Source organism: Cynocephalus volans, chromosome 13, assembly GCF_027409185.1.
Source record: "Cynocephalus volans isolate mCynVol1 chromosome 13, mCynVol1.pri, whole genome shotgun sequence".
In the NCBI taxonomy this organism is placed as follows: domain Eukaryota; kingdom Metazoa; phylum Chordata; class Mammalia; order Dermoptera; family Cynocephalidae; genus Cynocephalus; species Cynocephalus volans.
This window is the reverse complement of record NC_084472.1, coordinates 29,927,585-29,954,383: the sequence shown is the minus strand read 5'-3', so window position 1 is coordinate 29,954,383 and position 26,799 is coordinate 29,927,585. Positions and strand designations below refer to the sequence as shown.

Genomic DNA, 26,799 nt, shown 5'->3' with positions numbered 1-26,799 from the left:
GCACAAATACACTTAATGTAGCTATCCCAATCCTAAACATATTATGTTACATTACAAAGTTTGCACTTCTTTTGGACATGCAAAATTAAATCCTTTTATTTATTTGTGCTCCCATTCAAAATGCCACTAAAATAATTATAAGTGAATATTGAAAGTTTAGATCTGCAGGAAGATAGTGAGGAAGGGTCCCCAAACTGGCCAGCTGCGAGGGAAAGAAAAAAAATGAGAGAAAGAGAGAAAGAGAGAGAGAGAGAGAGATTGAGGAAGGACTCAGAAAAGGATGAAAGATTCCAACTCATTTTTAGAAAATTGAAATCTGACCTCCAACTAACTGTCAGGACATGTCAATAAGAAGCTATTCAATTACTGTAGACCCTGGAAAATCTGAGAACTGAAAGCACCAAGTATTATAGAAAGTGGAGTTATATGAATATGAAAATAGGACAATTAGTTCAAAGTGTGTCTAAGAAGTTGTTAGACCCAGATTCTCTCCCTAATTCTGTATTGCCAGGAGAATTATTCCTTTTTCTACCTAAGTAATAGATAAGAGACTTATTCTCTACAGGAATAGAGGCAAAAGGGCACTAAGCTCAGGATACTAGGTCTAGTAGAAAGAATGATATACTGAAAATGGGCAGAATAAATTAAATTCTTTAAACTGGAGGTTATATATCACTGCTGCAGGCCTGTTTAAGTTTTTAGCTCCAAGAATGGAGACAGCCTAGTTATGCCCCCTATTCAAGAAACTAGAATTCTCTCAAAAACTGAAAAGCCAGAGAGAAAAAAATTTCTGTAGATTCTGGCACTCACATATCAGAAGCAAAACTAAAATCAGAAGGAAATATTAAAGCTGAACATAGTTCACATCATCAGAGAAATTTTTGAAAATGATATTTTATCCTTGAAATAAGAAATGAATGCATGGAAAAGAATAATAAACAAAAAAAGAACTCTTGGAATGTAAAAACGTATGTATGCTAGTCAAAAAAATTTGGGGGGAGATCATTTGTTAAATCAGAAACTTTAAAGAAATTTAGACAAAGAATAGAAAATAAAGTAGAAAGGTAAAGAAAAAAAAAGCAAATAGTCAATTTAAGTCATTTTAGAAGGGCCAATAGAGAAATCATTCAAAAATAAAAAATAAAGAGAAAGAGAACATTTTTCAGAACTGAAGAACATGCATTCTGCAGAATGAAAGAGCCCATAAAGTTACCAGCATCGTAAGTGCGAAAAAAGCCCTATGTCAATCATGTTATCATGAAAGTTCTAGAACACATGAGATAAAGAGAAAATCTTAAACACTCCAGGGAGATGGGATAAAAACACTCACATATAAAGAATTAGAAAGCCAAAGGATGTCAGCCAGCAAAAACTATCCTCAACAGTAGAAAATATAGGAGCAAAGCCTGCAAAATTCTGAAGAAAAATCTATATCCCACCAAATTAGATCTAAGAATAGAGATACAAAGTGGAAGGGAGGGGAAACGATGACTCTCTGTCGCAAGCCTGGAGATCAGTCTCTCCAGATTGCAATAATGCGTCTCTAGTGGAGATTGTTCAGAGGAAATATTAATCGGTGGAACATCTACTAGATTTGACCACATGGAAAAATATTTCAAGGGGTTTTAAACTTGTGTTAGAGAATTTGGAAAGAATTAGGAATAGTGGCTTGGAATACTAGGCAAGCAACTTTAAAAAGAATGAATTTGAGTACTGTGGGAACAAAAATTTGAGGGAAAAAAGTGTACTAATTACTCCCTAGGTGACTCAACACTGTCATTCTGGGTCCCAGCAGGAGAGAGAGAACATATTTAAAATAAAAAATTAAGAGTGTTTAATAAAGGGACTATTTACATAGTTATGTGATGGGTTAAGAAAATTAGGAAGAGATGGTGAAGCATTCAGGACCAACAAGAGAGAAGCCATTACTACCACCCGAAGCCTGGAAGGGCAACTGGAGGGAATGAGGCCCTGGGACAGGGGCCATCCTACAGGATCCAGGTCCCTGGGTGGAGAAACACAGCAGCGGCCAGACCATGGCATGACAGGGAAGGATACTGGAGGACGAATATCCCAAGAACTCTTATATTTCAACCTCTAACTTCTTGTCAGTGCTTCTCATTGATGAAACCCCAGCAGCCTGAAAGCAGGTGAGCCCAGCTGACATGTTCATAGTGGTTATAATCCCAGAAAACAATGCTGGAGAGTGCATCCGAAGGGGCAAGTTGGGCATACTCGGTGTACTAGCAAAAATAAGGGGTGCTATAATTTCTCGTTGTAAGGGAAATTCTAGTCTAAGCTACGTGAATACTTGACATGACACAATTACACCAAACCCTAGAGACATAGTCGTTGATCTTTGGAATGTGAAGAAAGATTCATATCAAGTGTAGAATGGATTTCTGTGGAATGTTCCCATCCACACACACATATGCACTTCCCTTCTTTCTTCACATTGTTGCCTGTTTTTCTTATTATTCTTTGTCATTGGCTTATATATTTTTCTAAGACCTTCTGTTTTTGACACCCATCCGCAGTCATTTTTTCATACCACTCATTTTTTTCCACTATTAATGGTTAGCACTGTCTGAAATTATTCTTGTATCTTATATATTTCATTTCTTCCTTGTTTAACCTTCCTGCATTGCTACACAGGTCCCATGAGGGCAGAGATCCCATTTTATCTGCTGATATACTCCCAGCACCTAGCTGAGTGTCAATAGAACACTGTTCAAAGTTTTCATTCATAATTAAAATTAGACAATACATGACTTTGTCCTGGGTTGTAGGTATGAGATCATAAAAAAGAGACTGTTGAATGTGGCACAGGTCTTTAGCTTAGGGGACTGGATAGATAAAGGCATCATTAATCAAGCCCAAGAATTCAGGAAACAGAAAATTATGGCTGGAGAAGTGAGAGTGTAGAAAGTTAAAGTATACAATTTTGGACATACTGTCTTGGAAGCACCTGTAGGATATGCAGGTACATAGGTGAAAATGTGGATCCAAGAAAAGGTCTTAACTACGTATTTAAATTTAGAGGTATTTTGTATAGAAAGGGTAGGTGAAATCATGAACACAGATGTGATCTTGCAGGGATATTATGCAGAGAAAGTAGAAGACTCCTAGGGAATCAAAATGGAAGGAAAAGAGAAGCTTAATTATACTGTTTCTACCAAAATGCACTATGGGGTAGAGTAATATAATCAAATATCTTAATGGATGTAGAACTACTACTTTCCAAGTTCAAGTAGTACTCAAGATTTTATTTTTATTTTATCATACAATGTGGCTGATTTTCATGTCCCTCTACTGATTCTTCCCTCCCCCCCACTCATCAACATCATATCTGTTCACTTGTCTTAACAAGTTCAAGGAATTGTGATTGTTGTGTCTTCTTTCCCACCCACTACCCCCGTTTGTTTGTATATTTATTTACTTATTTTTAGCTCCCACAAATAAGTGAGAAAATGTGGTGTTTCTCTTTCTGTGCCTGACTTATTTCACTTAATAAAATTTTTTCTAAGTCCATCCATGTTTCTGCAAATGGTAGTATTTCATTCCTTTTTATAGCAGAGTAGAATTCCATTGTGTAGATGTACCACATTTTCTGTATCCAATCATCTGATGTACAAATCACAACCAAACTGAGATACCACCTCACTCCAGTTAGGATGGCTAATATCCAAAAGACCGAGAGTGATAAATCCTGGTAAGGTTGTGGGGAAAAGGGAACCCTCCTACACTGTTGGTAGAACTGCAAAATGGTACAGCCTTTATGGAAAATGGCTTGGAGATTCCTCAAACAATTAGTGTTCAAGAATGTTGATGGGTTTAGATGTATATGTTTTTGAGAAGTTACAGTTCAGAATGCCTAAAAATTAACTATTTCTTGAATAACAAATTAGTTTTTCACTGTGAGTGGAAATATGAAGAAATATTTCATGATGAAGAAATATGCCAACAGTGATATTTATCTTCTTACTATCTGCCCTGTACCCACAGTCTAGGTGGTAAATCAGAACACCTCATAGGACTAAATTATAAGTAGCAGAAACAGTACTTTTAAGGAGGGGAATATTAACAAAGGACATAGTATATACACACAACACCCACATATATTCAAGCTTAAGCAATGTGTTTTAAATTCATCACTAGATTTTGTTATTTCTAGATCATTTCATGTGGTCTCATGCATGTTTCTTTCAAAATTTAATTTCACATTCACATAAAAGCATTATCATTCAGTGATTTAGGCATCATCATATTGATGGCTTTTCTAATTACCTTAGTTTGACTCTTTCATAATTAAAATACTTGAAATACCAGAATGGATGGGTAATTTTTATACCCAGTTTAAATTCAATTATAATAACCTGTATGCATTTATTCCAACATGTATGAATTAAGATCCCAATTATATGGCTCCTTCAAAATACACAGTCCAGATGGAATTATTTTTGCTGTGTGATTGAACATAATGTTCATCAAAAGTAGCTATGAAGGAATCCATTATGTACAGTGGCTTTAGGAAGGGGTGGTTCTTTATTTTGCTCATTCAACCATGTTGGCACACCTGTTTTGAATTTTGAAACCATCTAGGATTACCTCCCAACACCAGTGCTGAAATAGCATCATTATTCAGTTCTTCTATTTGCTCAAAAAGAAATACAAAAAGATGAAAATTTTTTTGTCATGGCTGAGTTTTGGAAAACTTTAATCATAATTTTCATATATCTACTTTCCAGCTGAGCCTAATTTTCTTATTCCAGTAGTGGAAATTCCCAGGACCACACTTAGAAGATATGGGGTCACTAACTTTTGTGTTACATAAATACTATCTGAGAGGGCACTTTTAAAGTACTTGGCCTGAGCTTTGTTGACTTATGCTCATATAGCCATTTGTGACAATAAATCTAGCTATAGTTTTAACACAAAATATAGCCTAGTCTTGTGCTCTGGGAAAACTAATATCCACAGAAATGAACATAAAGTCAGATTATTTTCTTAATTTATCTTTTAAAATGGTATGCATTGTTTTTATCTGATTTGAACCAAAATGTTACAGTAAAAATAGCAGTAACACCTATGAGTTTATTATATTATTTGCCAATAATATATACATATTATTATGTAGAGACTAAATAAAAAAAATGTAGCCTTATTACCAAAGTAGAATCATTAACTATCAGAATTGAATTAAATCCCTTTTATGTATGACAGATTTGATCAAATTGCAGGTTAAATTATACACCTCTTCCCCTTGCCCAGCGTCATACTCTAGACAGCCATTATGCAGATGCTGTCTTGATCTTGACATAATCATGTTAATAAGATTCTTATGCAATAGCTTGTGGTTAACTGCTGTTAAAAACAAAAATGAAAAAAAAAACCTATTGACCTCCATTGTAATTTTCAAAGTTTAACACTGAAGATATTTGTTCTGAATTTTTATTACAGCTTTAACATTTTTACAGCTAATAGACTCTAACATAAATATCATCCTTAGATTCTTGCTTTGGGAGAAATTTCTATTTGTAAGGATATCTGATAATGTTGACACTCCTTTTAGATTTTTTGTTTCCATTTTTAGTAGGATATTTGGTGAAAGACCTTTTAATTTATAACCATCTGAAAACTAAAGAACTATTTTATATACAATTGAAGTCCTCTCCTAGGATATCTTTTACTCTCTATTTTCTTTTTTTACAATTTTTTTTGTAAAGATAATTGTATACAGGAAAAGAGATCAAAGAATTTCTAATAGGCCTTGGTTTTTTGTGTGAGGGTGTCTGAGGGATAGAGATTTAGGGAAAACAACATTTTATGTTAAACTGGGATTTATCTTAGGTTAGTAAAGTGTGTGAAAAAAGAAAATATATTTGCCCTCACCTTACTATCTAAACCTGCTTTATTGACATTGCACTCTTGATTTCACATGGAAAACAAAAAAGCATACCAAAAACTTTAAAGAAAAACTTTAGTTTGTTATTGAACATTGGATACATATATTAAAATTTTGAAAATAAGATTAAAAATTAAAAGACAAACCATCATCAGAGTATACAACACATACAGTAATTATGAGAAACTTTTTACATATTGGTGTATCTATAAGACAATGTAGGTGGCCCAGAATATGACACTGGTAAGATTTGTTTCAGTTTAAGGTATTACCAGAGTATAGAGTGCATGAGGGGAAGTGACAGAAAATGTGGCTGGCAAGATTGTTCTCAAACTCTGAAGAGGTTTGCATGCCAGGATCTTTGGGTTTTCTTCTCCAAGAAAAAAGTCTCAAAAGTTTTTAGAGAGAAATCAACATGGTAAGTGAATAAAAATGATAAACTTGAGATGTGGAGAAAATGTGAAGGAGGAAACAGGATCAGGAGATCACAGTTGCCCAAATGAAAGATGATGATGTTATTGGATGCAGATCCAGGCTCTTGGTCTTTCCGTGAAAAGAAAAATCTTTTCACAGGACCAGTGAAAGGGGAGGAAGAGAGGGACAGAGAAACAGGACATGCTAGAGCTTATTACTAAGCGAAGGTACATGCCAAGGAAGTGTGCAGACATCTCCACCAGAGAGAGACATCCACACCCTTGACCTTCCCCTTCCTCTGTCCCACATGGAAACCCTCACTCATGGTCCAGTCCTCTACCCGTCCTGTTCTGCCTAGTGCGGGCGCTGGCCAATCCAGTCTGAATATTTATGAGCGGCCTTGCTGGGGCGTGTCTCTTTCCTATTCTTGCCTCAGTTAGATGCTGAAATTATGCATTGACAATGAGTGTTTCTCATGTGGGTGACAGTGAGAGTCATTTCCAAGATGGCACTCACAGGATGTGGATGTAGATTGACTGAGGAAAGAGGTGTAAGAGAAAAAATTCTTGGCATGAGGCATTATCTAGAACAAGAAACACAGGTAATAGATATTTTGATTTTTAATTAAAAATTTTTGCAAAGGATATCTGGAGGAAAGAGAAAATAAATTATATCAAAATGTTAAATTTGAGATAACCGAATAACAGGAAACTCGGATATAGGCCTCAGAGGGGAGACAGACTGGAGTTAAGAATTTGGGAAAGCCTGTCATACATAGGCAATAACTGAAACCATGCATGCTATAGAATCACCAGGTAAAGCAATGCCACCATCTTACCAAAAAAGAATATTGTGTTAAAGACGGTTAAGAAAAAAATAATTTAAGGAAGTATTTTTTAATCAACAGAGACCAATTGTAAATAAAGGGATAGTTTCAAAGATGTATTGAATTGTTCTAAACGTAGATTTTTTAAAAAATTTAAAAGACAGATACTGTGATTATATGATTAGGAGAAATTATTTCTTATTCCTAAAATGTATTAAGACAATGTTAAAGATCCCAAAATTGTTAAAACTGATTTTTCTGAGGTGAAAAATACTGATACACATATAAAATTGTTTATGTCTGCAATCATAGTTTTGAACCTCAAAGGAACATTTCTGTAAAAATTTCATTTTGGTCATAATGACAAACTCTAATAAAATGTTAGCAATCGATAAAAAAAGACACTTTGTGTTGTTTTGGTCAATAACTAGATGGTAAAGTGTCATATTTAAACTTGTAACTTAAAAATGCTTAGTCTCTAATTTTGCTTTTAACAATTAATCTTTATATCCATCAGGAAGAATTTTAGAGTAGATGACTTTGCCTGGTATTTGGTTGCTTCCTGGGGGTTACTGCTACTACATTTATTTAGTATTTTTCTTTAAGCCAGTGGTATTCAAACCTTTGTGGGATTATACACAGTAATTCTTTTTTTTTTTTTTTAGAAATTTATTATTATTTTTGATTGACAAATCATAATGGTGTATACATTTATGGGGTATAATGTGATGTTTTGATACACGAGTATGTATACAATGTGGAATGATTCGGTCAAGCTAGTTAGTATATCCATCACCTTGATTACCTGTTATTTTTTAATGGTGTAACATTTGAACGTTACTCTCTTATTTATTTTGAAATATACAAACATTATTACTTGCTGTGCAACCAATCTCAAAACCTATTCCTCCTGTCTATCTGAAAGCTTGTACCCTTCGATCAACAACCCCCCATTCTCCCTTCTCGCCCCACCCCCAGCCTCTGGTAACCATCATTCTACTCTGTACTTCTATGAGTTCACCTTTATTGGATTCCACATGCTGGGTACTTCAAAAAGTTTGTGGAAAAATTGAATTAAAAGATAGTACAAATCACTCCATGAACTTTATTAATTATCCCTATGCAAGTGAGATCAAACCTTTTTTGTCTATAAAATCATGTATGTGTGTATGTATGTAAATATTGCTACAGAGAGATTTGTTAAAATAATAACCTGCTCCTTGAAGAGTTTGGTAACAGCCATCCTGCTGTGATGTTGGTTCTCAAGTCAGAAACAAATTTAATCTGGCTTCTCTGTTATTTCAAAGTTTATCTTACCTCGATTTAGTCAATAGATGACTTGCTTATTATCTGTCCTGGTGAGTTTGGGAGAATCTTTGCAAAGAAAAAATGCTCAACTTCACTCAGCATCTGGGAAATGCAAATCAAGACCACTTTGAGATACCATCTCACTCCAGTTAGGATGGCTAATACCCAAAGACTTAGAATGATAAGTGCTGACAAGGTTGCGGAGAAAAAGGAACTCTCATACACTGTTGACGGGGCTGCCAAACGGTGCAGACTTTATGGAAAATGGTATGGAGGTTCCTCAAACAATTACATATAGGTCTGCCATGTGACCCAGCTATTCCACTGTTGGGAATATACCCAGAGGAATGGAAATCATCATGCCAGAGGGAAACCTGTACTCCAATGTTTACTGCAGCTATATTAACAATATCCAAGAGTTGGAACCAACCCAAATGTCCATCACCAGATGAGCAGATAAGGAAACTGTGGTATATCTACACAATGGAGTACTACTTTGCTTTAAGTGAAACAAGTAAGGCACAGAAAGAGAAATACCACATGTTCTCACTTATTTTTGGAAGCTATAAATAAATAAATAAATAAATAAACACAAAAACGAATAAAGGGTGGGGGGAAAGAAGACACAATAATCACAAAAATTCCTTGAACTTTGTAAGTCAAGTGAACAGATATGATGGGGGGGAGGGGGGGAGAGGAACAAGTAAAGGGGCGTGAAAATCAACTACAATATATATTGAGAAGTAAAATCAAATTTAAAAAAATAAAAAATAAAGTTCTGGGTTGGCATCTCAATCACTGGTATGGCCAGCAAGTTGAGGATACTATACAGAATGCTCCTAACTGCAAGAAAAAACTTCTTGAGTGTTGTTATATATGTGACTGTGTATATCTGTTTATGTGTGTGTTTTGATGATATCATCAAAACCCACTTATCCCGAATAATAATCACATTCACTTTAAGAGCAGACAGTTTTTTCTTAGAATGGAAAGTATTTTCAATGGGAGCTCTGGTTCTCTCATCTTTTATGAATTTCTGTGGAAATTGTTAGCAATGTACTTAGTTCTGGAACACTTGCTATCAAATGGAAGAAGAGATGTTTTTGGAATGTAGAGATGTTTTCCAGTAGTTGATACGTGAAATAAACTGCACTTCCTAGCCCCATCTGTACTAATGAGTGAAGGAGAAATTTAGAACAGTAACTTAAATAAAAATGCTCTGTCACATAGACTAAAGACCATGTAGGGACAGGAAAAATTCAGTAATAATCTTACAGACAATTCAAGCAAACTTACATTTAATCCATGTGTTTACTAATTTGCAGTGATTATCTGAGGGTCTGTTCAAGGTTCTTTACTTCAACAAGATGGATCATGAGTGCCCTGCCCTGACCACATCTCATGATGTTCTATAAATGTAATTCAATATCGATGCAAAAATGCCTTGCAAATTCCAAAATGCTATAATAATATAAGGTAAAATGCCAACAGAAATAATATGTGTGGATTACTGAATGTAGCAGTAAATTTTATTGGAGTTTTCTGATCACTTTTTTAGGAAGAGGAAAGTTAATGACAAATAAAGCATATTTTAATAGATGGTAAACAATACAAAGTCTAAAAAAATAGAATTCTTGAAAGATATATTAAAGCTAATGTAATATTTTGAATGCTATTTTTATTAAAACCTATTGTCAAAAAGTTGAGTTGAATCAATCAAATTTCATTTTAAAAACATGTCTTTCAAAGGTACTTAAGTAAAGGATCCTTTAGGCATCTGCAGTGAGTTGGGGATTCAATCTGTGTGGTCCAGGTACCAGATCAGGTTTAGTAAACTCAAGTTTGTGTCTGACCAGTGTCTAAGGATAGAGTACAAAGCAGTACAAACCAATTTTTTCAAACAGGGTGTCTGGGAGGCAATGTGAACTCTTCTAAACCATTCCCAGTTGTGCCCTTATCTATAAGAAAACACCCATCCTCTTATAAGCCCATTTTTTGGATATATGAAATGCATATTTATATACATCAAGGATATATTTATTGATAAGGCTAGAGCCTAGTTAGAGAAGTCATCATGTTTTTTTAACTTTTGGAACATTTTTAATCAAAGAAATCTGAATCAGAACAACTCTGTGCATTACTTAGTGCACACTTTGTGGTCATTCAATCATTGATACTATCATATTTGTACGAACTAAAAAAAAATTGAAATATGTGTAATAAAAACTAGATAGGAATTTATCTTTTCTGTTTTTTGATGAATAAAATTTATTTTGTTGCCTAGATATGAAGCTTTGTAGCATATTAATATTACCTTCTTTTGAAAACAAGCTTTATAGTAACCCAGGAGGAAAGCTTTCAGCATGAGAACTTTGGAACTAATGATTATTAAAAGCTGCTTACACAGGGAAAATATAACTCCAGGGGATATTTATTTTGTCATTAAAAACTATCCTTCTTTGAAACCCATAGTAAAAATCATTCAAGATAAAAACATAAATTAACTGTATATTAAACTTTTTCCCAAAAGACACTATAGGCCAGATAATATTGTGAATTTCATATGTTTTATTTCTCAATGTATAATGGACTGCAAAAAACATTAATAATGCAAATCTGTGTTTGAGTACAAATGAATTCCTACAAGGCCTGTTTTGATTATTAATGGAATTAATTATCTGCCTGCTCAGTGCAGTTACTGTGGTTTGGAATAACAGTTAATAATGAAAGATTGAGGCAAATTTTTAAAAATTAATTTAATTCTACCATACAAAGAATCAAAGAAGAGATAATTGTGGCTATGATGCCTTCTCCCTTCTCCCTTTTGACTCATCAGTAAGGAACTCTTCAGCAAGTATATTTTATTGTCATTTTCCAAACAGAGGGAAACAGATTGGTATGTTTCAGAAGAGCCACCATTTTTCCAAAGTTAAAAATTTACATTTTATCATGGTACCCAAGTTATTTTTCAATCAAGAAACATGATGATCAAGTTTTATCGTGTTTCCCAAGTTATTTTTAATACATGAGTGGTGGAACTGTTTAAGGCCAGGCCCTTCTCAAGGACCCCAAAATTGAAGTACAGAACATTCTGCCTTCCTTCAGAATTTCAGTAGCTACAGATCTTTACAGAAAGAATACTTTATAGCCTAGTGATTTTCATAATGCCTTATCTGTGGTGATTTTATGAGTTGAAATAGAGCAAAGCATAGCTTCTTGTCTGGTTAGAGAGGAAAGACACCATGTGACAGCCTATCTGTATGTCCTCATCCATAACCTCAGGAAGACTTAGACATTTCCCCCTGATGCCTTATCGTTCCATGGAGACCAGCTTGGAATCTACTACTTAATAGGAAATAGAAGTTGTATGAATGAAGGAAATTAATCCATAACATCATAAGTTTATCTATCAGTCTTTTGGAAAGTTTTATTCATTTAATAAGCTTAAACTGAATGAATATATGACATGTCTATTCTAGTATGGAGGAATATATATATAAACCTCTTTCCCAGGCAGGAAGGTTAACACTGCTAGATGGGAGCCATTTTACTGTACCTTTATGAAAGACTGATGGATATTGTCTGAGATGTAGTCATCATTGGTTTGACCATTTTCTACTCACCCTGTCATTGTAACATGCCATTTAAAAAACATTTGCCTTCAGACTCTAATATTTGCTATGTTTCTCTCTAGTAATATTGCTTTATTAGTAATTCTTGTTCACAGTAGCACTGTAACTAGTATAATTATTTATCTCAGTCCCACTTATTATAGCACACACTTACAGCAACAACAGATTTTTGGAAATATCATCTTCAATATCTTAGATTATTTAAGCATCCTTACTATCTGCAATATAAAAGTTCATTGTAAGTACAAAAGAAAACATATATATTCTTTGCCTATATATCAAATAAAAATAAAAGTATGTCTTTAGAAGAAGTTCCTATTACCAGAGGTAAATTTGTTGAAGGCCCAATATTCTTTTTTATAGAGAACCATAATCTAAAACTCACCTTCTTTGGGTACTTGCTGCTAGCAAAGAGTAACTTCCACATCTAAAAAAAAAAAAAGAGTTTGGAACTGGTTTACTTCTCAATTTAAATAGTAAAATCAGCAATACCAGCAAATTTTGATTCTATCTGGGTCTCTCATTTAAGGCAGTTTCTCCCAGGAAAAGTGCTATTTATTCTAAGGTAATTAACCCTCCCAGAAATTATTTAAAAGGTTTAAATGGCAGGAGTTTAAATTACAATCATACATTTTAGTTTGTATACCAGTTTCAGTCAGTTCATGTTTATATTACATATATTTCAGATGCATAATCTTTTTGTTGTTCTTTTAAAAGGCAATGCTGGGAAAATAAATTTACATCGGAGTTCAATTTTTTGTACGTTATAACATGTTTTCCTTTCAATTTCCTTTCTTATTTTCACTTCAATTTACTTTGGGAAATTCTGTTGTTTATTTCATAATCTTAGTTACTACAAGTGAAAAGATGAAAGCTCACAGATTATGTGGCTAAGTTCTACAGCTGAGTTTAATGGTATAGTTGAGTGGATCAGTTAGAGCTGAATAGATCAGAGGAACAGCAGCAAAATTATAATTCTGTGGTGCTGATAGTCATGGTTTGGTGAAATCTTCCACACATAGTGAAAGATTAGACTATTTCTTACTATAGCAATTCTACTGGGTCCATAGAGCAAACTTATTTCATCTTTCCTTTTTTTCTAGCACTTGGGGCCATAAAAAATATATTTGAAAGTTACTTGTTCCACTAAACATATATTCTAAATTTAAAGAGCTGCAAAATACTTCTGACTGTGACAAAAAAACACTCCTAGGAATTCACTAGAAATCTGCTTATAATTCTTTCTCATTAAATAAAGAAGAAAAGATGAAGAATGCAGTAGCCAAGTGAAGTCATATATGTTGTAAATGACTTTACAGCCTAGTGATTTTCATAATGCCTTATCTGCAGTGATTTTATGAGTTGAAAGTAGAACAAAACAGAGCTTCTTGTCTGGTTAGAGAGGAAAGACACCATGTGATAGCCAATCTGTATGTCCATTTAATCTGTTTTACTATTAAAGGGAAATCCATTTAATCTGTTTTACTATTAAAAATATATACAATTTGTTGAAAATTTAATTTTGTTTCACAACTTGACACAGTTAGAAGGTTTAAAGGAAATTTTGTGGATAATAATGCAGTTTATAAACAATAACAAAAAAAGGCTAAAAGTCCTCAGTGTTTATGAAGGCCTTTGTTAGGCTTTTGTAATGCATGTAATAGGCCTGGCTTGGAGCGGGCACTCAATAAATTTTCTTATTTTTAAACATAAAATGAAAAAAGAAAGAGTGTAAAAGGGGGCGAGAAAGAGGAAAAAAGAAAGAAAGGAAGGAAGGGAAAGAGGGAGCAAGGGAGGGAGAAGAGCAGGCTGCAAAAATGATTTCAAGTAACTCAATTTTTGTTAAATGTTTCTTTTCCTTCCCTTATAATTTCCCTTCATGAGATTTTTTTAAGCCTGGCTAGTTCTTTTTAAAACAGTTTTTAAAGTAAAATTCACCCTTCCACCAATTTTCAAGTGCACAGTACAATGTAGTCGACGACGTGCACGTCGTTGTGTGGCAGATGCCCAGGACCAGCCCCTACCGCCCTGCACGACTGCAACTCTACATGGGAAGGAGGGCTCCCTCTCTCCCCGCCCTCAGTCTCTGGAAACCACCATTCTATTTGATGTTTCTATGAGTGTGACTACTTTAGGCACCTCATATAAGTGGAATTATGCAATATTTAGCTTTTTGTGACTGAATTATTTCACTTAGCATAATGTCTTTAAGTTTCATCCATGCTGTGGCATATGACAGGGTTTCCTTCTTTATACAGGCTGAATAATATTCCATTGTATGTATATACCATATTTTCTTTATCCACTCACTTGTTAGCGGGCATTTAGGTTGCTTCCACCTCTTGGCTATTGTGAACAACTGTCTTGATGAAATTTTAAATTCAGCTGGCAAATGTCAATTGTTCGATCTCCAAACTGCCCCCATTGTTATTTTGCTTTCCTTATTTTAGTTTTAGCAAAGTTGTTGAAAATGTGCATATGTGCTTATTTAGTTGTCACTATATATTTTTTTTCTTATGCAATGCAAATATATAGATAACAGTAATATAGTTCTGTTCAGTGTGAACTAGCACAGTGATTTGGTAATTCATGAAATGCTGCCTGTCATTTCAGGAGGAGTCTGCTCCAGCTGACAAACAATGTAAACCAGAGGCAGCACAGGCCACTTACTCAACATCAGCTGTTCCAGGCTCACAGGAGGTGCTGTACATCAACGGAAATGGGACCTACAGTTACCATAGTTACAGAGGGCTAGGAGGGGGACTGCTAAATCTGAATGATGCTTCCAGTAGTGGTGAGTCTTTATTATAGATTGTGTTTTCCTGTCCATTTGGGGGCTGGAGATTTTTTAAACCCGAGAGAAGAAAATAGATATATTGTTATAAGCAATAGTCAGTACTCATATGCTAAAAACAAGACCATTTAATACATAATGATTATCTCCCTACACGGATATCTCCCTATTTTGCTGTTGTTTCTGAAAGTAGCAGTACTATTATGCAATTGGATGCTTGCTGTTTTATACCAAAAAAAAAAAAAAATCTCAACTAGAGAAATGTGTTTTTTCCAAATATTGATACATTCTGCCCACAAAACTCTAATGTACTGTTCGTCTAGAATAAAGAAATATTTTATGAATGTTCCAAGACGTTTTTGATTTGGAAAATTTGAGGCACCAGGAACTTTACTGACCTGATGAAACATACACAGTCATAACTAAGAATATACAAAGTGAAACAGAACATGTATGCAATGCATGGCTTTCTCGACAGTCGTTTGCGGATGATAGTGGCACACTCTATTGGCAGAGTGTTGTGCTGGAGCCAGCTCGTACTGACTCAAGTTTGGTAAATTTTTAGGAAGGATGGTAAATTTTAGAAAGGATGAATTCTAAATGAGTCAGAGATTTAAAGGTTTAATATAAAGCCATACGTGTCTTAGGAAAAAATACATGGGTGAATTCTTATAACCGAGTTCAAGAAAAACTTTCCTGACTAGTCTTAAACTATTCCAGAGGGGAGAAAATGTTTTTTTATTACACACACACACACACACACACACACACACACACTCTCAACTTTTGCATGACAGAAAACTCCATAAGCAAAGTAAAAAAATAAATAATAAACTGGAAAAATTATTAGCCACCTATACTAAGAATGGTTGATAGGCCAGTACATAAAGTTCTTCTAAAAATAAAAAAGAAACATGCCCAAAATCATATTTAAAAGGCGGGAAATATCAACACAGTTTCCAGGAGAGGCAGTGTAATGCCCCTTAAATATATGTAAAGTTGCTTGACCTCATTCACTCCTGATGTGAGAAATGCAGCTTCTCATAATCAAATCAGCAAGAATCCAAATGTAACAGAGTATTTCTTGACAAAACAGTGGAGAAACAGGTACTTTGATGCATTTCTTGTACAAATGCAAAAAGTGGAGTGGAATTTGACAATATTGACCAAATTAAATTTGCACTTAGCATTTGACCCAGCCATCTCTCTGTTAGGAATCTATATCAAAGGCACACCTGTAAATATACAAAAAGACATACGCACAAGGCTAATCATTGCAGTGTTATTTGTAAATTGGAATAAAAAAGTATCACCAATAAAAATGTCCATCAATAGATGGTTGGTTGATTAAAATATAGTGCATCCAAACAGAGTCATTTGCAGCTATAAAAAATAATGGGAAATATCTTTAGATAATATTTTGCAGTGATCTCCAAGTGGCAAAAAATACTTATAGGATGCTAACATTCGTGAAAGAAGAATTAATATACAAGGAAGTATAAACCATGGTTTAAAAATTTTTTTTCATAGAGTTGGAAGTGGGGGGAGAACAATATAAGGGACAGGAATAGAAGCTAGAAATCTCTGAATAGATATGATTTTTATATTGTTTTATAAATTTCACTTTGGACAATGTACATATTTACATAATTATGAAACTGTTTTTAAGGATCTCTAAAATGGAAAGAAAAATGTTATGAATGAATTTTAACTCTTTAATGCATTGTTGGCATATCCTCACAGAAAGGAACTTTTCCAAATGATTTAAAAAATCATACTTTAACTCTACAAGCATTCAAGTCAGTGATAAAACTTAAAACTGTCTTCAGTAATCATATAATTATTTTGAGACTGTTGACCATAAATGGTGGTTTAAAACAAATTTGCGATTATGCTGGTGTCAGTGAAAGCTTAGATTTTCAGCAGGGGGCAAAGTAGATACAGACATAAAATCAGTCAGTTTAAGCAAAACCTTCATAATCTTGTAATTGAATTGGTAGTAGCAGTGGGAACTTGTATTTTTTTAGAAGAATATCTTCTCTCTCTTTCCACTGAAAATGCCTGGAAACATAGACCAATTTAAATCTGAAAATTTGAATTAGTCTTGGTGGGTGTTTATTATATTTTGGGACAAATTACATTATTAGGGTGAAATGAGTATACTCTCAGAAATCACTTACCTTTACAACACTGGAAAAATGCTCCAAGTGCATTCAGGAGTAATTCTTCTGGTAAGCTAGGGCTCTTTGGACTGCCTTAAAATTAAATATCCTCTAAGGACAGGGTTGCTGAGCTTTAGTCTACATCAGTTGCCTCCCAGGTCAAAAGAATGGTGCCTCAGATGGAAGGGGAAAAGGAAAGAGCTTAATTTGGAAAGAAATTAAGTTTCAGGTGTATGTTCAGCTTTTCAAATGCTACTGAGCCTTCTCTGCTTTTTGTAAGTCTTCTTTTTACCTGGACAGCAGATGAGCAGGAAAGACCAAGTTCAAGACAAGAAAAGGAAAATGCAGGCAAAAGCTGAGAATTATTTTAGCCTATAACTCTAGAAACACTTCTTTTTTCCTGTTTTACATAAGAACTTAGCCACCAAATCACAAAATTTTGGAAAAAAATGTTTCTTCACTAAAGATTTTTTTGACATAAACTTTTTTGTCCTCTAGATGAACAGAAAATCATTTTCTTATTAAATTATGAATTTATTTACCATCAACCAATAACAATAACTATCACTTACTGAACTACCACTTACTTATGTTGTTTCAGTGTAGTCTTCATTAATTCTCACACAGTCCAATGAGGTATGCTCTGCAATTTGCGGGGACATTTTTATAAAATTGAATTTTTCCTCACTTTGAAAAAAAATGTCTAGAGATACCATTTCATATCTTTCTAACATAGTAGAATCCTATTTTGTCCAAAGTTCTTCCTCAAATAAAGGGAGAAGCCAGAATTTGAACACAGGCATTCTGACATCAGAGGCCACATTCTAAACTACTGACCTAATGATCTTGGTGAATGTGGAACTAAGCACTGAAGTAAGTGCTAGTTCCTAGTAATCACTAATCTGCTTTCTGTGTCCATACTCTGCTGTTCTGGACTTTACATATAAATGAACAGATCATATAATATGTATAGTCTTTTGTGTTTGACTTCTTTTACTTAACATGATGTTTTCAAGTTTCATCTAGGTTGTAATGTATCAATACTTCATTCATCTAATTGCCAAATAATATTCCATTTTTTGGATGTGCCATATTTTCTTTAGCCATTTATCAGTGATGGGCAGTTGGGTTTTTGCCACTTTTAGAGTTACTATTAATAATGCTGCCATAAACATTTATGTACAAGTTTGTGAGTACGTATGTTTTTAAAACTCTTGAGTATATACTTCAGGGTGAAAGTGCTGGTTTATACATATGGTATCTCTATGTTTAACGTTTTGAGGAAATACCAGACTGAACATGGAATTTCTTTCCATATATTTTAATCTTTTAAGATTTCCTTCAACTGTGTCTTGTAGTATTTACAGAACAAGCTTTTCATTTCTTTTGTTAATTTTAGTGCTATTTCACTTTGTTGATGCTATTGTAAATGGAATGTTTTTCTTAATCTCATTTTTGAATTGTTTATTGCAAGTTTATAAAAATACAATTAATTTTTGTATGCTGATGTTGTAACCTTGCTTAGCTCATTTAGTAGTGCATTACCTTTTAAGTGTATACTTAGGATTTCCTATGTATGAGATAATGCCATTTATGAATAGAAATAGTTTTACTTCTTCCTTTCGAGTCTGGATGACATTTATTTCTTCTTGCCTAGTTTCCCTGGCTAGGACCTTCAGTTAAATATTGAGTAGTGAAAAAACATCCTTATGTTGTTCCCGATTTTAGGGATAATTCATTCAGTCTTTCACCATTAAGTATAATGTTTACTGTGGGTTTTTTATAGATGCCTTTTATTAGATTGAGGAAGTTTCTTCCTATTCTTAGTTTGTTTGGTATTTTTTATCCTGGAGGGGTGTTATATTTCAACAGGTGCTTTTCCTGCATCTTTTGAGATTATCAGATGTTTTTGTCCTTTATGATATGATGCATTGCATTAATTTTTGATGTTAAATCAATCTCTCATTCCTGGGATAAATCCCACTTGCTCAAGGCTTTTTATATGTTGCTGGATTCAGTTTGCTAATATTTTGTTGAGGATTTTCGTGTCCATATTCATAAAAAATATTGCTCTGTAGTTTTCTTTCTTTGTAATATCTTTGTCTGGTTTGGTGTCAGGACAACACAGTCCTCATCAAATGAGTTGAAAAGTATCCTGTCCTCTTTTTCTGGAAGTGTTTATGAAGTATTGGTATTAATTTTTTAAATGTTGCTAGATTTCAGCAGTGATGCCATCTGGTCCTGGGCTTTTCATTTCTGCTCAGTCTTTGATCTCAAGGTCTACTTATAATATTGCCTATTTTTTCTTGAGTCAGTTTAGGTAGTTTGGGTATTTTTAGGAAGTTGCGCATTTTATCTACACTGTCTAATTTATGACACAATTGTTCACAGTCTTCCTTCATAGTCCTTTTAAATTTGTAGGGTCGATAGTGATGTCCCTTCTTTCATTTCTGATTCTAGTAATTTGAGTGTTCCTTTCTTCTTGGTCAATCTAGGTAAGGGCTCATCAATTTTGTTGATGTTTCAAAGAATAAGATTTTGGCTTCACTGATTTTTCTCTATTATCTATTTCATTTATTTTTGCAGAAATCTTTATTATTTCCTTCATTTTGTTTACATTAGATTTAGTTTGCTCTTATTTTCCAGTGTTTTAATCTGGATAGTTAGATTGTTTGAAGTCTTTATTTTTCTTCAAATATAGACATTTACAGCTACAAGTTTCCTTCTAAGTACTGTTTTATATCCATCTCATAAGTTTTGGTATGTTGTGTTTTAATTTTTATCCACCTCAGAATATTTTCTGATTTCATTTGTCATTTCTTCTTTAACACAATGATTATTAGGAGTATGTTGTTTAGTTTTGACATATTTGTGAATTTCACAAATTTCTTACTGTTATTGATTTCTAATTTTACTCCATTGTGGTCAAACAACATACTTCATGTAATTTCAATCCTTTTAAGTTTTTAATGCTTGTTTTATGACCCAGATTATAGTATGTTCTAGAGAATGCTCCATGTGTACTTCGGAAGAATATGTATTTTGTTGTTGGTGGAGAAGTGTTTTATAAATGTGTATGAGGTCTAATTGGTTTACAGTGTCATTCAAATTTTCTTTTTTCTTGTTGGTCTTCTGCTTAATGTTTATATCCATTACTGAAGAAGGTATTGAAGTCCCCAACTATAAGTATTGAATTGTCTACTTTTGCCTTTAATTCTGACAGTTTTTTACTTAATTTATTTTTTAACTCTGTTGTCAGGTGCATATATACTTATACCACTATACCTTCTGGATGGGTTGATCTTTTATCATTGTAAAATATCTGTCTTTATTTCTAATAACATTTTTTGGCTTTAAAATCTATTTTGCCCAATATTTATTTCTGTAATATCAGAAAAAGTTAATGATAATTTGGGTTATTGTGGTTGTGGTGCAGAAAATGAAGAGAAATCAGCAAAGCTTTGGACATGTACATGATATACAGAAGACTAGAACAAATTGATTATTCTTGACCTCTACTCCTATATAACCAATATAATTTAACTTTGTTCCATAAATGGCTAAATAAATTTGGGGAACCAATGCAAAATGAAAACGTGGAGCCTTTTGTTTAAAAATTAAAAATTTTAAGATGTTGACAACAGATCATTAAACCAAGCATGTGACTCTTCTGAGCACAGAGTGCTATGGGACTGCATAAATTTATGCCCTGCTTTCATTCTTTGATTTGTTTAGCAAGTCAGAGAGGTGTTGATTTTTCATGCAAAAGACAGAGAGCTACTCATGAGAAGAATAATATATACAAAGAAGGAGAAGGATGAAGACAAGTGAGAATATCTTTTAAAAGTTTTTTGAGAAGAAAAAAAGCACTTTGGGTCAGCTGTCAATCACAGATAAAAATTGAGAGGGAATCTGAAAGGAAAATGTTCTTATGCATTACTAAGGAGGAGGGATACCAAAGTCTTTCTTGCCTTTTAACCCATTGTCAATTGAGGGACTAAAGTAATTTTTAAGCAAATCTGATCACGTCACTTCCCTATCTAAAACTCTTCTGTGGACTCTCATTTTTCTCAGGGAAATTATATTATTCAACCCTTTCTTCCTCAAGATCCCCCCAACTTAAGTTTTCTTTGATTTATCCCCCCCACCACCCACCATTTATTGCTCAGCCTTTAAAACCAGAATTGTAAGTCTGTCAGGTATAGTCATAGATTCTCATAGCATCCTGAATTTGTCCTTTGAAGCATGTACCACAGTATACACACACACACACACACACACACACACACACTCACACTAAATTGGTATCCATTCCTCAATCGTACTGTTCAGTGATGCTCCAAATCCACTTAGAAAGTCTGGTATCGATTCCATGTATGCAGCCATGTAAGTGGTTAGAAAGCAAGTTTTATAAATTTGCAGTTTGAATGCAGATACTATAGTACCATGTTGAGGTCAACCTGTCTATAAATCTCTCCCCCAAAAACCTCACTATCATAGAATGATAGAACCTAAAAGGAACTAAGAAATCATAGCAGCCTCTTCTGTTTTTAAAAGCTATAAAAAAAGAAACAGGTATGGAAATTTAGGTGACTTGCTTAAGACCACAGATACAGATTTTTTGTATGTTTAGTTAATAACACAACCTTTGGCTTTTGAATGATGAGATAAAGATCTCTTAAGACATAGCAAAGGACAACTTAAAACAGTTCAGACTGTCACTGTACCACTGAGAAGAAACAGAAGTAGCAGACTAACCAGTACAGCATGCATCAAGTTCAAAATGACATGACTTTCTTTGAGCAATGGCTTTGGACTGAGTGTAACTGAGTTTAAAAACAAACAAATACAGCAAAATAATAGCCTTGGCAAATACAGCTTCAGACTTAAAGAGAATTTCTCTAGTGTACATTTGAGAAAGGACTCTAGCAATGGTAAAGGTAACAAGGAAAATGGTTAATTCCATTTTATAAAGGAGCTCTAAATACCTTTTTTCCCTCCAAGAATACATACTACCTGTAACACAGGTACTGCCTACTGCTGTTTTGGTTTTGTTTGGTTTTATTTTGTTTTAATCACAGAAAGGCAACTAGATAGATTAAGGCCTCAAATTTTCTTTATTTGAGGACTTCTCTAATTCTGTAATTCCAATTATTCTGATTTTTAAAAATGGTATTATCTTATGTATTATTTCTTCATCATTAAGACATTAAAATAGTCATTCCCTGTAACAGATTTGGAGCTTTGGAGAAAGAAACTACATACATATGCATAAATCTTGAGAGCTAACAAGTACATAACAGAAGATTAGCATTATATCAGATGCCAACATCATGGCTGATGGCTGACAATCCTAGTTAATCTAAGGTTGAGAATTTTTGATTTCAGCATTTGTAGAGATTTGAAAAGTGTGAATGGAAGTGTCAACTTCCAAGAGACCAAGTGGAACTAGCCACACATCTGAATTAATTTATAGAACAGATGAACAATCAGAATTCAGACCATTAGCTTGAGAAACTGGAAGTATGATGAAGAATGATTAAACCAAACTTGGGGATTCTGTGGGTTAAAGAGGAAGGCTCCAGGTGACTCACCAGTTAATGGGTCTGCAGCAGTTATAGAGTTTATAAACTCCTGCTTGATTCTGAATATAATAGCAATAGGAAAATCTTGCCTATACTGGAGACTTTATAGCAAGGAAAGATTCTATCTACTGACAGTGCCAAGGTGCCCTTCAAATCCTTCATTAGTCAACCTCCATTTGTCTAGAGTTGGCAAGGGTCTGCACCCAACACTCCATATTTTCAAGTTGGAGTATTATCAAAATGACAGCAGTTACAATTTGTATAAAGAATTTATTCAAATTATCCAATTGAAATGAGAAGCAAGCAGGCAGCCAATCCTCCTGTTATTATCACATCCATTTACATAGGACTTTGGAATGCTTTATTTCTATCAGGAAGTTCACATTGAGTTGCCTAAAGAGGGCAATTGTGATTCACTGCAGTTATCCATTGGATCTCTTGAGTCTAAATTATATGCATAATGCATAAGTTAACTATTGCTGTTTCCTCTCCACAAACTCCATGTGGCAGACTTTTCAATTTGTTTTTCAAATCTGATATAAACTGGGCTGAAATACAAACCCAAATCTAACAAGACCAAATTGTAGTAATAATGACCATAATAACTAACATTTGTATGGCAATTTCTAGTTTGCCTGAATCTTTACGTCCTTTATCTTCCTTACTCTTCACTAATATTGAGAATTGTTGGTTTTCAAGATTCTTTGGATTAGGGCCTATGAGTCTAAGAAAGCTTGACCATAATATTCACCATCACACAATAGTGTGACTGGCTTTGTATCAGGATAGGGCCAGGCGTCAACATACTCAAACATCACTTCTCATCTGAAATTTTCAAAAGAAATTTGATTCTTATGTATTCACCCTCTTCACTTTTCACCTGTAATCCACTATAACCAGTTTGTCCCCATCATTTTGCTGAAAGTGCTGTGGTTACGTTTATCATTGACTCCACTTATTACCAAACTAAAGACGTTTTTTGCACTTTATTTTACCATATGTCTTGGGCATATTTGAATTTGTTGATGATAAGAGCCTTAAAACATTCACCCCCCTGGAATCTATAATAATGCACTCTCATGTCACCTGGTCCACCTCAGATAATTCTTCTCCTTCTGTTTTTCCAGGCTTTTCCTTTCTACTCATGCCCTACCATGCTGTGATTCTCCTAGCATCTCACCCTTGGCCCTTTAATCCTCTTGTTCTACACACAGCTCAAGAGAGAGCTCACTAACTCTTATGATTTCACATACAAATTACTCCCAGATCTACATATCTGCCGATCTTTCCCCTTGAGATTCAGATTTTATATCCATTTGTCTCCCAGGTAGCTTGATCTAGACATCCCAAGAAACCTTATATTTAATTGTTTAAAATAAACTCTTCATCCCCACACGTACTATTGCCTGTCTCTGGGGTTCTCTCTTTTTATCGTGCCGTCATTTCCTGGCTAAGTTTTCTTCCTGTATGTTCCCATGACACCCTAAGCATATCTCTTATTATTTAACGTGCCTGTTATGAGCTCTTTTCAATGCTAGCTTATGAATTGTTTGAGGGCAGGTGAGGTGACTTTTTTTTTAGTTGTCCTATCACCAGTGCCCATAAGTAACTGGCTTATATTAGTGCTCAATGAATACCAAATGGATACACGAATGAGTGAGTGAAAGATATTTTTCTAATAGAATATTTTGCCTCTTTGGAGATCATGACTGAATCCAGTGGAACATGGAAATAATCAGTTGAAGCTGAGGATATCTTCTTAACATTTGCTCTCTTTTCCTCTTACTATGCTGAAGATCATACTAGTGGAAGAAGAGAAATGTTTCATATCAAACATTTCAGAAAAATATTTTGAAATACTCACATCAATTCTGCTTTTAAATCTATTCAGCTTAAGCCCCTGATTCAGGAAAGAAATATTTACTATAGTTATTCAGGAACCTGGAAAGGTGTACTTTTTCCCTTTACTTGACACTCTTAGTAACTTGTTCTGGCTCTTTGGCCACTTTCAAAGAAGTAGTGCAGGTAGCAGGGAGGGGACCATTGTCACCCTGCTTTAGGAGAACAGCTGGATGTTTCTGTATTGGGAAAAATATATAAGGTCCATCATGTATAATGATTTTATATAGTAGAGCCTATAAGTGATTTACAGAAACTAAGCAATTTCCTGTGGTGAATTTGTATTCCCTTTTATTCAATGGAAAGTTCTGCTTGATGATAATATATTACATGAAAAAGATGACTGTGTGATCTAATCGAAGTCAATGTAATTGGGATTATGCAGTTATATCTCAGTAGAGTTCTAATTAAACCTGAGTAAGTTGTCAAAACACATTCTACAGCACATAGTGAAATTTTGTTTATAAAATAATGTATCTAGAAGTTTTTCCATCGCTGTGTCCAACCTTCAGTTCTCCCATATATGTTCCTTTGATGACGTGACTAAATCAGGATATTTTCCTACTTTAAACCCTACTCATTTGTATGCTAATTTTGGTTATTTTCTCTTTCTTTCAGATATAAGTTTCTCTAGGTCTGTGCTATCCAATATGATAGCCACTAGCCACATGTAGCCATTAAAATTGAAATTAATTAAAATTAAATGAAATTTAAGTCTCAGTTCCTCCATTGCACTGAGACCCATTTCAAGTGTTCAATAGCCAAAGTGGCAAGTGGCTAGTGTATTGAATGGCACAGAGAAACAATTCCATCATCACAGAAATTTCTATTAGACAGTATTGATTCTAGGGTCTCCTCTTTTCTGATTTTCACACTATCATATTGGCCTTTGGGTGTTTTTGTTATTGCAGAAAACCTTTTCTACATTTATTCCATCAGGTTACTTGCATTTAATTATGTATGTATATCATTCACTCCTAAATGAAATAAATGGGATCAATGAACAACTTATGGGAGGTTAAATGGTAATTCTTAAATAGTAATGCTTTTAATTCAAACTGCCCAGCTTTTCAGTAACTTTCAGTTATTTTAGGGTTCTGAGAAGATCTAATCCCTATATAAGTTGTAACAGAGGTATTGAAAACCTCTTTGGTGTAGGCTGGGATTACTTCAAAACTAGATACAAAACACATTTTAAAATAATGTAATTGTGACAGAATTTGAAATTGTGTGACATTTAGGGAAAGCAACCCTAAGATATTTGAAATGTAACCACATTTTTGACATTGAGTTCGTTCTATGTTTCTAGCTTTTCCACTTATGGTATAATAATAACCTAGAATTCAACTGAGATTGTGAATTATTTATACAAATGTGTATTGAGAAATACAGAGATTCAGAGAGATGATGCTTATTTATAAATTTTAATGATTGAAAATTATGTTAACCATTTGTTTGAAAATTGAAAAAAATATATGAAAAAGGATCTGCAAAATAAAATGAAACATCTTTTAGTTTATTTGCTTGAGCCCTCAGATCTGTCACTGGGTTTCTGTAGGTCAGAGAGCCTCAGAGAAAGGCTCTGAAAATCAAGGTGAATGGCCCTCTGTTTTCCCTGGACAACCCAGCACTTGTAATTGGTTTTACAGTTCAGCATTGATCAGACTTTTCTGGCAGCAGCTTCCAAAAAGCCTGTTCCTTACTGTACAGTAAAATGGATCTTTATGTACTCTTAAGATCCTCTTGAGAATTTTATGTTATGCCTACTCACTGAAGGAAAGAGCTGAAAAGGAATGACCCCATCAGTATTCTGGGGCCTTCCTTCTTGGGCCTGCTGGTAGAGTGTTCAGGAGCTTTCCAGGTGACATGAGCTCATTATGGTTGGCTTAGGTTGTTTTCTTTACACAGTCTCCTTCGAGCTTTGACATATCCTCTGGGGATCTATTTGAACAAACCAGTTGAATTTTACTGGCCTCACCAGCCCTCGGCTACTCAGGAAAGAGCTCTCCTAGGGAGTTCAGAATGTTCTGCTTTTCTAGGAAGTCAGAAATCTCACTCTCTAGATGGAAGTTGAATTAGCCATTGTTCACATTCCTCTTTCCTGGGCTCATGTACTGATGAATTTTCCAGAAATAGGCACCAGGCTGCTTGCTTACCCTCACTAGAGATCTTGGACCTTTCTGCTTGAATCACTCGAAGAAGGTAGTAACACCAGATATGCCTTATTTCTTTTTTCTTTCATGTTAAAATTTTCAATTTTCAAGCATGACTGCA

The 26,799-nt window shown here is 34.2% G+C and overlaps 1 protein-coding gene across 7 annotated transcripts in view; it reads left to right on the top strand.

The window, feature by feature from the left end:
* Positions 1-26,799, top strand: part of NOL4 (nucleolar protein 4) — a 347,913-nt gene that overhangs the window by 309,813 nt on the left and 11,301 nt on the right. For all 7 annotated transcript variants that reach the window (XM_063077008.1, XM_063077007.1, XM_063077005.1 and 4 more), the window contains one exon: positions 14,699-14,879. In XM_063077008.1, the coding sequence (XP_062933078.1) occupies positions 14,699-14,879 (181 nt within the window). The remainder of the gene's footprint in view (positions 1-14,698; positions 14,880-26,799) is intronic.